This window comes from Diadema antillarum, unplaced genomic scaffold, assembly GCF_040938485.1.
Source record: "Diadema antillarum isolate AM-2024a unplaced genomic scaffold, OU_Dant_1.0 scf00000163, whole genome shotgun sequence".
NCBI classification, from domain to species: domain Eukaryota; kingdom Metazoa; phylum Echinodermata; class Echinoidea; order Diadematoida; family Diadematidae; genus Diadema; species Diadema antillarum.
In genome coordinates, this window is record NW_027271052.1 from 743,397 (window position 1) to 756,996 (window position 13,600).

The 13,600-nt window shown below is 38.6% G+C and overlaps 1 protein-coding gene across 1 annotated transcript in view; it reads right to left on the bottom strand.

The window, feature by feature from the left end:
* LOC139722336 (transient receptor potential cation channel subfamily M member 3-like) overlaps positions 1–13,600 on the bottom strand; it is a 35,105-nt gene that overhangs the window by 11,427 nt on the left and 10,078 nt on the right. Inside the window, exons 5-14 of the mRNA XM_071633646.1 lie at positions 12,948–13,161; positions 12,182–12,321; positions 10,599–10,776; positions 9,833–10,007; positions 9,249–9,372; positions 8,492–8,564; positions 7,743–7,843; positions 5,646–5,783; positions 4,895–4,981; positions 2,644–2,787 (exon numbers count right to left, since the gene is read on the bottom strand). Of these exons, the coding sequence (XP_071489747.1) occupies positions 2,644–2,787; positions 4,895–4,981; positions 5,646–5,783; positions 7,743–7,843; positions 8,492–8,564; positions 9,249–9,372; positions 9,833–10,007; positions 10,599–10,776; positions 12,182–12,321; positions 12,948–13,161 (1,374 nt within the window). The remainder of the gene's footprint in view (positions 1–2,643; positions 2,788–4,894; positions 4,982–5,645; positions 5,784–7,742; positions 7,844–8,491; positions 8,565–9,248; positions 9,373–9,832; positions 10,008–10,598; positions 10,777–12,181; positions 12,322–12,947; positions 13,162–13,600) is intronic.

Here is a 13,600-nt window from a genome sequence, read left to right on the forward strand (position 1 = left end):
ATAATGTCTATTAACTCTCCTTCTTCCTTTCTTTTCTTCTTCATCATCTTCGTCGACATCATCATAATTACATTCTTTCTCTATCCTTGTCCCTTCTCTCTCTCCCTCTGTCTCTCCATCTTTCACTCTCTTTCTCTCTCTACCTATTATATTCAAAGATGTAACTATTATATATCTATCTATCTATCTATCTATCTATCCATTTATCCATCTTTGTATCTGTGTGTGTGCATATGGGTGTGTTTGTTTGCGTCTGTTTCTGTGACTATGTGCTGTATAAACATGTAATTATTATGATGATGATGATGATTATGATGATGATAATAATAATAATAATAATACACTATATCAGATTTGGGTTTTTTTTTCTCTGCCAGTTGTTATCTTAACGATTTTGTACTCGTAACACTACTTCATATTTTTTTTTGTCTCAGTCATTCTTTCCATTCAAGCGACCGATACATTATTATCTCCGCTTCCCTCTCAAACACAACTTTCAGTTCAACGTCGATTCAACCGTGTAAATGCATGTCTTTTTCTTATCTTTGCCCGTGGTTTAAGAGACGCCATCTAATCAGTAACAAGGATGGAACATTTAGTTATATCCCTCCCCTCGCCCCATAGTCCCTTTCATGAACAATCCAAGTAGGTCCTACATTTAGCAGAAAGTACATCACATGAGTCACACATCCTGCGCCATCTATTCTGTATAACTGACCCCAGAAGAATGACCTTTAACCATTCTTTTCAGTTAAAGGCGAAGACTCAGTGAATGCAAACAGCGGATGAAGTAATATGAGCTCCTTTGCAGCGATAAAACTGAGCGGAAATTCGGGTCTTCCTTGCAAAGTGTGTACAAACATTCAGTGCTATGTGACCTCGGCCAACACTTCTTATTTCTTTAATCATTGAAGCAGTAAAGCAATCATAACGGTTCTTTGGTATGACTAATCAGCATTATCTCACGTTCCTCACACGTGAAATAATTAGCAATGAGTTAAGTGATTCCATCACACAGGCAGGCGACAGTATCTTGTAGTCGTCCTTGATGAAACAGTAAGTCATGCATTCTTTGTCTTCAGTACGGACAGACGGTGTTTTGGACGGGTCGAAAAGACTTATTGGTCATGGGTCAAGTTCCTTAATGATGTAAGATTTCTTCGTCAACAGGACATCTGCCTTAATTATATCGATATTTGCCCATTTGGGTCAATCGTTGTAATCCAATTTCCTGCGTGCTGGTCAGTGAAAGTTCAGGATCCCTAATGTGCCGACAACGGTGTCGCGTATGCGAATTAGTCACTGCCAATGATTGTGCTCTTGATAAGTGTGCATGAATTAAGAACGCTTTGCATTGATGACGACATGACTAGAAAAGAAAAACTTGCACAGGAAGAGATGATAATGACGAACAAAAGAATAAATAGTGGTGTAGACGGAGGAAAAATAGAAAAGCAAAGACAAACGAGAAAGGAAAAGAGTGGAGAATACCTCTTCGCAAAACTTCACATTTTGTATTTGGCACTTGAAATATCATCACCATCATCATTATTATAGTTTACCACGTGTCTTCATTAGTATTTATGCACAAGAATATAAAACCGAATGAAGTGTACATATTCAGGCCTTTTCTCCCATCCTCCTAAACAAAATTCATTTAGATGCTTCTACCCTGCCCTGACCCCCCCCCCCCCCATATAGGTAAAGTTTCTTGACTGCCACGTGTTCATGCAACCACTTTATAGTGGCAGTCCTTCTTCTCGTGCGACATAATTTCATATCATATTTGCAAATTTAGTAATGCAATATGAATTTGGTTAATGAAACTAATGTACACATTCATTTTTATCAATTACATTGTTGGTATGTAGATGTTTTCTGTGATATTGCCGAAAAGAAAATTGATCTATGTATGAACTTATGTTGAAGAAAATCAAATCAAACAAACAAACGAATACTTTATCGCTTTCATTCCTGCATAAGAGGAGTTTGGTGTCAGCTTTACGATTTCATGGCAAATTATACAATTCAGATAATTATCATCGTGCTATTACCCATGGTAATATCATTCATTTGTCCTACTTATTGGTCCTTTGTTTAATATTAACACCAACAAAAGATCAGCTAAAACAACTACAACAAAAAGCCGTTTTAATCGGTGAAACTCTCTACCAATCCCACTTCGGAATTGCAGCAACCTCAATACCTTCAAATCCGAACTGAAGAAACATTTTTTTTTTTCCAGCGACTTTGTGAATGATGTGTGACACATCGTGGGAGCCGGGTTCCTTTGAATGTCTCTTCAAATAGATGGCGCTATATAAATGCAGCTTCATTATAATCATCATCATCATCATCATCATCATAATCAAGGCGCCTCTTCCAAAGAATTATTGGTTATGAATTGGTTACACGATATCAAGTGATAGAGAGAAGAGATATCATGGTGGGAGATGATGTTGATTACCTGTAATTTTTGGTGTACAGTCAACTGTTGTGTGATCGAGAATATTCGTAATTTTCTTAGTTTATTTCATATTCTATGGGAGAATTGAAAAGCGTAAATCCTAAAAAAAAAAAAAAAACAGTTGAGAAAAGTACATATGGATAGACATTATCATCTACAAAAGCACTGAAGCATACCTCACAACATGGATTTCTCGTGATAGTTACACAGGATGAGGTGGAGTGGTTGCTGTACTTAGTATAGTTGGATTCGAAGCCCTTCCCGAGCAGATGCTCGATGATGCGACCAACGTCGTTGAGAGTTATCTTCGCCTCACTCTTCTGCAGAAAAAATTACAAACGAGATTCATCGTGTGTATTTTGTCACGTGTATGTATATATATATATATATATATATATATATATATATATATATATATATATATATATATATATATATACAGCATGTCCCGGAAAAAACGAAACCGGGTTTCCATGCAACTTTTTACCATCGGAATCATACATTTTCTTTACGAGCTATACATCAATGGAAAGATAAACTCTTCTTCTTTCATTTGATGTACAACTTAATGTTCATTGTTTATACATGACTGAGTTAGAACAATGAAAAGTGATGCTACTAAATTTTCATTTGCACGCGCAAATGGTGACTTTAAGTGAATTTTTCAGACTTTTAGCGTTACGTTTTCGAAAAATAAAGTTCCTAACCCAAATATGCATATTTTTTCTTTCATATGAGACCTTACGCGTCAAATATGAATACCGCATTCTTGAGACAAGTTTGTATGAAAGCATGCTTCATTTCTACCAATTCTACGGATAATCGAACAAAACAAGCATTCAGCTCTCCCAACTTAGCATTAGACAACGGGCTCATCTGCACCATTGAATTTACACAAAACAACCGCAGTGCTACAGTGAATGTTGTTGGGGGGGGGGAGGAGAGTATTTACAGAGGATGCTGTATGAGACGGACAGCCCTTTGTTGTCATTTATCTAGAATAAGCTATGAGACATAACCAATAATTGAGGACTAACATCGTGAGTATTCTCAGGTTGCACGTAGTCCAATGGCTACGGGAAATCGAACAACAATGATACACATTTTCATGATTTTATACCTTAAACTTATTTCACTGTTTTCATTCCTCTCTACATTTCCCTCACGGATGCTTAGTCCTTCATCACTGACACTCAGTGACAGGGTTTTGAAGTTTTTGAAGGGGGAGGGGAAGAAGAAAGAGAATGTTTTTCGCTTCATTTATCACTGAACTTGCGCTTCTAACATTTCAAAGGTACAAGTGTAGGGCAAAAAGTCGTCTTCTGTTTTGTTCTGTTTTGTGTGTGTGTGTGTGGGGGGGGGGGGGGGGGCTCGGAAGGCTTTTTCAGTTACTTTCATCCCCCTTCACATTCCGCTGATGAATACCTTTGCTCTGTGGTTGGCTCATGTGCTAATTTATGACCCTACTCCGAACCGTCTGTAACATTCCCTTTTAACCCCTCTCTTCATGTTTGTGTAAATTCATTGAAGCATGAAGGCCATTGTTATCTGCCAAGTCGGACAGGCGTCGGGAAAGCTAACTGACTCCTTGATTACTATCCATCTTTCTGAGTAAAGATGGACACATATTTTCAAATTAAGTTTTTTCGAGTAGACGTAGATCATTTCTTACGCATGAGATATCATTTGAAAGGAAAAAGAATTGATATTAGGGCCATGATTTCATTTTTTACAAAGGATTGCCGAAAAAACCTTAAAAACTCATCCAAAGTCGCCATTTGTTCGTGCAAAATGAAAATTTAGTAGCATTACTTTCTATTGTTCTAACTCAGCCATGCATGAATTATGAACAATGAGTTGTGCATCAAATGAAAGAAGACAGGTAAATCCTTCCATTCATGCATATCTGATAAAATGAATTTACATGATTAAGATCACAAAAAATTGCAATGAAACTCGGTTTCGTTTTTTTCTGGGACACGTTGTATATATATATACAAATATATATATATATATATATTTATACAACTTTGAGCAAAGAAAATGAGTTTCCATGGGGATCCAGATGGAAAACCATTTTCGTTGCTCAAAGTTTTCACTATTATTCGTTTCTGGTCAGTTCTCCCTTTGTTTGTTTTCATTGTACAATGTATATGTATATGTACATATGCATTTGTATATGAGTATTCATATACATGTATATATCATATGTATTATGTATATGTATATGTCACGTATATGTATATGCATGTGCATATGCATAGTATATGTATACGTATAAGTATATGTATATGTATATGTATATGTATATGTATATGTATGTCCACGCATGCGTAGTGCGTATACGTATGCGTATATGTTTTTATGTATAATTATGTATATGTATATGTATATGTATGTTCATACACGAGTATACACATGAGTTACCTCACAGCGTCTCGATCTGCGAGAGTGACCGTTGTTGATGTTGGCGTGACGAGAAAGCAGAGCAAGGCCTGGGAAGGGGTCCACTTCCTGAAATGTTTAAAAGTAGACAACTCAGACACATTCCCTGTTTTGCGTGTCAGTTAGTATGACTGAAAATAGAAACAGTACCAATAAGAACGATGGCTGTTGGTGTTATTTGCCGTTCCTACTTTTTGGTCAATGATGGTATTCAAGCTTTGAGTGTTAGGTCATAATAATCCATAATTCAGTAAGGTTTCCTCAAGAGGCCATGAGGAAAAAGGGACTGTGCGTAAATTACAGCGAAGATTCGAACCTAAGACATTGAGATTGACTGCCCTGGGTTTGATCATCTATAAGTCACAGTGTCAGCTTCTCAATATCAAACGTAGATTGTCGAGGATTTTGTGTTTCGTGAAGTTTATTCCTGAAAAGGAACTAAGCCTGTAACGCTGGTACTGTGTAGCTAACCTGACACATAAACATACATGTATATACACAAACACATGCACACACATACACACACGCAAACATGCTCACGTTCATATCATGGAGCTATCAGTAGAATACCTCAAAATAGAGACCACTTACAACTATTAAAAATTCGACAAATCGATATGCAAGGTCATTGGATCTAGAGGGTTTAAACTATGACGATTGTAAGAGTAAACAAAGGAAAATAAAATCAGATAAGATATGATTACAAGTATGTGTAACTGGCTGACGTACTTACCAGTGTGTTGTACAATGACACCAGACGTTCTCTGGTGAGAAATTTCTGCATGTATAACCCTCTCTCTAGGAGAAGCTTAACGAAGCCAACTCGGTCCATCTTCAAGGCGATGTACATAGCTTCCTCGAGGGCCGATTCCTTAAAATCAATCAAAGAGAGTCTTAGGGTTTGTTTGTTTGTTTGTTTGTTTGTTTTGAGCGATTCTCATTGATTTCTTCTCCTTTATAAGTGAAGACATATTGGCCCGAATTCACGAAGGTGGTACAATCTTTGTCCATGGTTTAAACCATGGACAAAGACCGAAGTTTTGTATTGGGCGCCAGGTGTTGCTTGGCCTATTTCGTCCACGAAATGCCTGATTTCGTAACGAAATAGGCCATGCAACACTTGGCGCCCCATACAAAACTTACGGTCTTTGTTCATGGTTTAAACCATGGACATAGATTGTACCACCTTCGTGAATTCGGGCCTTTGAGTGAGCTTCTCCTTTATGCGTTATACAATTTCCTAGTACCTAGATCCTAGTTCCTAGATCTATCAGTGATTCCCATGAGTATTCATTTCACCCTAGAGCCAGAAGACTATGGAATCGCCTACCGGGACCTGTAGTTAACCACTGCAGACCCAACATCATTCCGTGGAGCTGCTCTGCCTATTCTTAGAACAATGCAGCCTCCTGTTGGATCCGCCACGATGTAGTAGGATCCACGCTGTTTTTTACTTGCACCAGAGCACTAATACTCACATTTTACTTTATGATACGTGAGACTGTTAATGTACACACCAAATGGCACTTCCTTATGACACACAGCCTGAGTTTATCATCCCAGTAAAGTTTCGTATAAGAGCTGCCCCAAAGGATTACCGCATCAAGTAAAATGTATAATCACAGGACATCTTCTACAAAACCAGTTATGTAATGCGATGTATAGCATCAAACCAAAGAGGAAGAACATGAAGAATAGAAGAAGGAGGAAGAGGAGGATGGCATTTAAGATGAATAAGAGAAGAAAGATAACAAAAAATAGGAGATGATGATTAAGAAGAGAGAAATATTGATGTCCAAGTTTTTTTGAAATCATTGAATGCGCAACAAACGAACCAAAAGTGGACCTATACAGAACAAGGGAGGATCTTTTTCGGCAACAATACAAACATACTTACGCTTTTACAGGAAGGGCTGTGAGAAGTGTTAAAACATTCAGAAAAAGGCCTTATTTGTTGATGTCATCTCGAGGAAGAAAAATGAAACATCCAATAAAAGAATACCCTTTATTAGGCCTCAGCTGAACCATTCGTATAATAACGTCACTGATCAGTTATTGGTCATTACTTTGAATACATTATAGTCATAACGTTTGGTGATATAAAAGTATCTTATTTTCTCAAGGAGGTCAGGGGAAGCGCTGCAAGGACACACTAAAAGCTTCCATAAAATGCTGTAGCATCAACCCTGACACATGGGAAGCAACGGCACAAGACCTCTCAGCCTGGCCTACCTCCGGCATTTCCATGTCCACACTGCACCAGATATTTTGGGTGCACGTCACGAGACTGACACCAACGAGTCATACAGCCCACGAGGCATAGAGCTCACGAGTCATACAACCCATGAGTTATACAGCTCACGAGTCATACAGCCCATGAGTTCGACACTAATCTAACAAAGCCCACGGGACCAACAGATTAAGCCCCATGTTGTATCTGTCGAATTCGCGGGCTGTTTTTACCTATAGTGTGGAACTCATGGGCTGTATGAATCGTGAGCTGTATGACTCATGAACCTCTTTCCAATGTCGAACTCGTGGGCTGTATGACTCGTGGGTGTCGGTCTTGCTGGATGACCCGGATATTTTAGGGCGAGGATCGGACTGATTAGCCAATCTTCGCACTCACGGAATGTAGTGATACTAGAAGTTATTGTCGTCTTCGCCAGCGAAGGACGAACATCATCATCATCATCATTATTTTCAGCCGAACAAGAACTTTGCTATAAGAGTTCACCGACGTGTTCTTTGAATCTCTCTCATAATTGAAAGGATGTTAGAACAAGGAGGAGCCTCCATAATACGGTCAATGGACATCATCCAAACCTACCTCCCATCTCCTGACATTTTTGAAGATGTGTTCCTTAGCGAAGTCCACTCGGTTCCAGATGAGGGACAACTTGAGCTGGTCCGGGGCAGAGAGGTTGCTGGCTGTAATTAATAGAGAGCAAACGAATTAACGATTCAATGCGCTCAATCTTGGTACGTGTAAGCACATCATCATAAATATGGGCTGCATGTCTTATCATTTGTTTGAACATGCATTTTCTGTGTTCGCAAGGTTTCTGAGAAAGACTCTCCCCCTCTATTTACTCTCCTCTCTTTTACGACGAAACCAAAAATGGTAAGATTAATTCATGGCAATTATTGTGTCCTTATTGTTGGTCTGCTATGAGTATGTATGTTCCTAGATACTGTCAAGTGGATACATCTTGATTAGGGAGTAAAACGTGGATACATCTTGATTAGGGAGTAAAACTGCATTCTACAAGCTTGGCTTTTTAGCAGTCCCCTCCATTTCCGACCTTTTCTTTCTTATGATTCAGTCACATTTTGCCCATGTATTTTTTCGACTAGTATGTTTATTGAGTCATGTAAACAAATGACGTGTATCGAAATTTCATTTGGAAATGTAACAGTTACATTGTACTTAATTTGTTTATATGAAATTGTCATATTATATGTTTTGGCCGGAAATGAAATAAAAATGAAATGAAATGAAATGAGCGTGAGTACTGGTCTCAACAAGACGTAGATGGAGTATCGATAATTGTGATTTTTGTTATTTTAGATGTTTACCTTTCAGTAAAGCCGACAGGATGGCAGAGTCAATGTCGACGTTGTTCTCAGCCTCAACGCTGAAAATCGTAATCTGTGTCAAATTGGAAAAAGAATATAATAGACGGAGGAAAGGTGAAAATTATGTCAGTAATGGTATTCCCTATATGTTTACGGGACTTTTTTTTTGTTTGTTCATTATATCTTCTCTTATCAATGACTTGGTTGGTAGCCTTTTTAGCCGCCTTGGTTCAATCGATCGACATTTTGAACTTCGACAAGCGATTAGCCCTTAGCTCCTTTTCAAACCACAGACCAAGTTATCCTGTCAAGTTTTGCAAAATGAACATGTCAATGGTTAACTCTCTTCCTTTTCTTCATTCGAATTTGCTCCATGCCTGCGATTAGAGCTTTTCCATACAGACAAACGCACAAGGAATGTTTTTAAGATATTTCAACAAGAAACGCACGATTACATACATACACACACACACACACACACACACACACACACACACACACACAACATAAACACATACAAGGACAAAGACAAACACACAAACGTCCCAACTCTGGTGCGCGAAAACCTAGTTCCTGAAGTAAGATTGTCACTCGTCTAGGTAAAATTGGAGTATTTCTGGGACCGTCGCTTCTTATTCTGTGTTTTCTTCTTTTTAAGGTAAGGGGGGGGGGGGGGTTTACTAAAATCACAATGTCAGCTCTTCTTTATTGTGAGGTTACTGTCAAAAATTTCCAGGCTAGCTCTGTCAGGGCTTACCATGTTTCTCTGCCTCACGACTTCTAGAAGTTCCTGTAGAATCTTATTGCATATGTTCTTCTCCCTCGGGAACGTGTCGCATATCTTCTTTTTTAGCTGCTCTTGAGCCTCCGAAGACATTTGTCTGTAATGGATAGAATCAACAGCACGGATTTCTCATATATTTTGCTGTTTTTTTCCTCCGTCTGTTATAAGCAAAAATTGGCATCAGAGGCTGCACAAAAGCTTGAAAGACGCAATCTGCAGTTATCCTGACTATTGATATTATTTTTAGGCGGAGAAGTCTACAGCTATCTTTTTCTTAATTATGATTAGATTGTGACAAAATTCGATGGGATATGGTAATTAGTGAGTTATAGTGAGAAAATTAATTGATATTGTAGAAGCCTGTATGTAACCACCTGCAATAAGTGAAGGTAGATGCATTCACTTTATCCATAAACCTCAGATATTCGTGGAACAGTTTAATGTTTTTTCATCTGTTTATCTTCTCCTTTTTGCCATTGCTACTGTTCATTTAGACTTTTAATATATAATGCCATTATCATGACAGTTATTACTATGACATGCCGCGTATGTCTGACCCTGTTTTCGACGAGCTGTGCCTGTAGGCATACGCGATGAGATCGGCGGCGCGGCCGCTGCCTTCGGCGATGACAACCGGAATGGGCGGATCATGGGTGACGTTCTCGAGCACGACCCTGATAGTATTGAGACCTCCCTCAAGAGCGACGCATACGGCAGGAACCCCTCGATCACCTGATCGACAACAGGAGAAGAGAGAAGAAGGAGGTAAAAACAGTGACATTCATAGTGGCCAAGCATAAAGATGCTTTCTTTTTGTAGCAAGAAAAGGTATTGATAACTCAACCGATATGACTCATATGGTATTCATCCGCGATATTCGATCAAATCACCTCGCCTTGAGGGGCCAATTGGATTTTTTTAAATACACAATAAAAGGAGAGAGAGGGGAGGGGTGTGTAGAGGGTTGGGGGATAGAAGGTGAGAAAAGAGAGAAAACGATAAGAGCCAATAGGTTCATTCATTCATTCATTCATTCATTCATTCATTCATTCATTCATTCAATCAATCATTCATTCATTCCAATAGAAACATATGAATATCTTACAGAAATTGAATACATATATCACAACACAATACATAAAGAGAAATTTACAGAATATTTTTGATTATACGGAAATGTTGGAAATGGGGATTAATGCTAAAAAGCAGAGCTTGAAGGGCGCACCTCCCACACGTAATACAACAAATTATATTATGATTGATATACTAGATACTAAATGTTGCTATATACTAAATGTTTTCGAGTGCAGATTTTCTTCTTACTGGTGGCATCAATTTTCTTGCTCGAGATGAGTTTTTCAAGCTTCGATCTCAGCGAGATCTCGACGCCGTAGTGGCCAACGGATCCATCATCAACCAGGATGAAATGGGTGTGGTTTGGATCCAGTGACGCCCCCGATCCCCGATCCGAACTGGTCAAACGATAGTGTTTGATCCTTTGCTGTATAAATAAAGAGAAAAATCAGTAACTCTATGTACCCTCATCAAATTGATATTGACGTTGATAAAGATGTCTTGTTAACAATCTCATCCCTCGCAAACGTCTTGAACCAAATGTTTTGACCCCGTGTACATTGTACACTATGACCAATTATGAAGATAAATACCAAGAAATGATTGAATGATAATAAAGGCAAAGTTCTGTGTGATAGCAGCCCAAATACCGAGGAGGCTACCAGGGCCTCATAACAACTGACATTGCACACTTTGTATTTGTTTTTCAATACTTTTTTCTTTCAATAATTTGTCTTCAGCAACATACAAACTATGCAAATATTTTGTAAGCTCATACCGTTGTACAAAGTAACAGAATACAGTAGTAACACATTTTTTGACCCAAATAGCAAAAGTACTTATACACACACACACACACACACACACACACACACACACACACACATATATATATATATATGTATATATATATATATATATATATATATATATATAATCATATATATATATGTATATATATATATACATAAGCTCCCACCTTCACCTTTGATACTCCTTCCAAATTCAATGACAGAAGACTAGATTTGTCCTGTCTGACGTCAGTAATACAGCTGTAGATTAATGTCAATCAGGTGAACATGACGCATATTATATAATGCATAGCGTCTCTACCATAATTTTGTCTGTCTATATCGATTTATCTATCTATCTACGTATCTTTCTCTAATATACACAAAGCATGCTTTCAGTTAGGTTCTTCAGACTACACCTTGAGCTCTCACGAAATGTAAAGACCGTTTGATTTGTTTTATTTTTCTTTCTCCCTCTCTTTTGTTACTTCTGCTTCACGCACCTTCTATGCTTTATCCATGCCGTTGTGTATTCGCCTACTTTCTGACTGGTTCTTCTACGCTGACCGTAGCGCTTTGATATTCTTCACTTGTTAATAATATTGAATTTGAATTCAATTCAATTCAATTCAATTCAATAGTTTATTTATTTCCATCATCACAAAGAAAAGAAAAGAAAAAGTTGACATAATCCAAAGTGATACAATTTTTTTTTCATTTCTCTTACACTCGTCCGATAAAGGATTTTTTTTTAATACAATATAAATTATACACGAATGATGTCGTAAAAAAGAAACAATGCACTTTGTCATGGCAACAAAAATAGTAGTAGTGAATAGTAGTAGTGAATCGAGTTGTATATGTGAAATGTGGGGATAAATGTGAACAAAAATGAAATAAAAATGGAGATTCCAGTATGCCATGTATTGCATTCAGTTTTCCAAAAAAAGAGCTGGCTTGTAGGCAGCTCTGTCATTGTTTAGGCCTGTGCCAATCATGGATAGTTTTAAGAGTTTTAAGAAACAAGTAGTCCCTTACCACTGTCGACACTTCGGACCGTGTTTCGATGAGATCCTCTCTGTTGTCGACGATGCCCCACGACACGACACCAATGGCGGTGATTTTCTGGCGGGATCGCAGCGTGTGCTCCCGTACGGCTCTTCCTACGTGTCGCATAACACCTAATGCGGGCAAAACAACATAAATGAACTTGGAAATAGGCAGATAAAAAAGGTGTGAAAAATCATCAAATTTGTATACATAATATCAGCAAATGTGGTATTGTATGTTGATACGTTTCCGTTTCAGTTTTTGTGATGTCTCTGTATGAATTTGCATGTAGTTTTGTTCTAGTATCCAATGAACCAAAATTTGCATTGCGGACATAAAGTAAATCAATCTATCGATTAAAAAGTGTACCGCAGCTCAAACTTTACCACTACTGACCTGGCTACTAATTTGCCTTTGCCTACTGAGAGTTTGCTTATAAGCATATTCATTAACACATTCACAGTAATAAGTACGGTCTTCGATCAAGGGCAGCCTCTTCAGTGCTGCCATACTGCTCTACCAGAGGGCCCTGCCGTTATTTTACCCTAGCGTTGCTATGGTACCCATTTATACAACTGGGTCGAGAGGGATATGATTGGTTAAAACGTCTCGTCCGAGAACGCAGGCACTTGACGGGATTCGAACTCGGGATCTCCGAATGAAAGTCAACAATCTTAAATCCACTTTACCACAGCGCCCCCACACATTCATCAATTTAATCAGTGGGGTTAGGACCGAACTTGTAGTTCATCCTGACCTGTGTGGGTGCCACCTGTCAGGATCCAGGCATCGGTTGAGACAGCTACACGAATGATGCCCTTGCTGAAGATCCTCTTCAGTTTGGGTTGGAGTACGAAGTCCTTGGCCCCGCCTGTGACCTCAATGAGAAGCTTGGGCACCTTCAGTCCCCACAGGTCGGTGAGGAGGTTGAGCACGTCTTCGGCCGGTGTGTCGTGAGCGAGCCGTACGTACTGACATAGAGCAGAAAACAGGATCACAAACAGAGAAAAACGGCAACAACGGTGTTACTTTCTTTCCTATTGAATATAATTTATCATCATTTTCTATTCAAATTCTGACGCAGATAGATGAGTACACACACACACACATAACCACACACACACACACACACACACACACACACACACACACACACAAACACGCACACACATTGAAAGTACCAATGAATGAATGAACACTCTGACAACTAAATGTCCGACACGTATGGATGACCGTTAGCCAATCTCTTAAATCGTTTCTTTCTTTAATCGTTTTCATACTGCAATATCATCACTAAAGATGTAATAGGTTGACGTGGTATTGGCTGCTGCCTGCGTCGCACTGTGTGTGAATTCAAGGCCCAAAAGTGCATCGAAAAGTCAACTTGTTGAAGCTTGCCTGTATACTCCT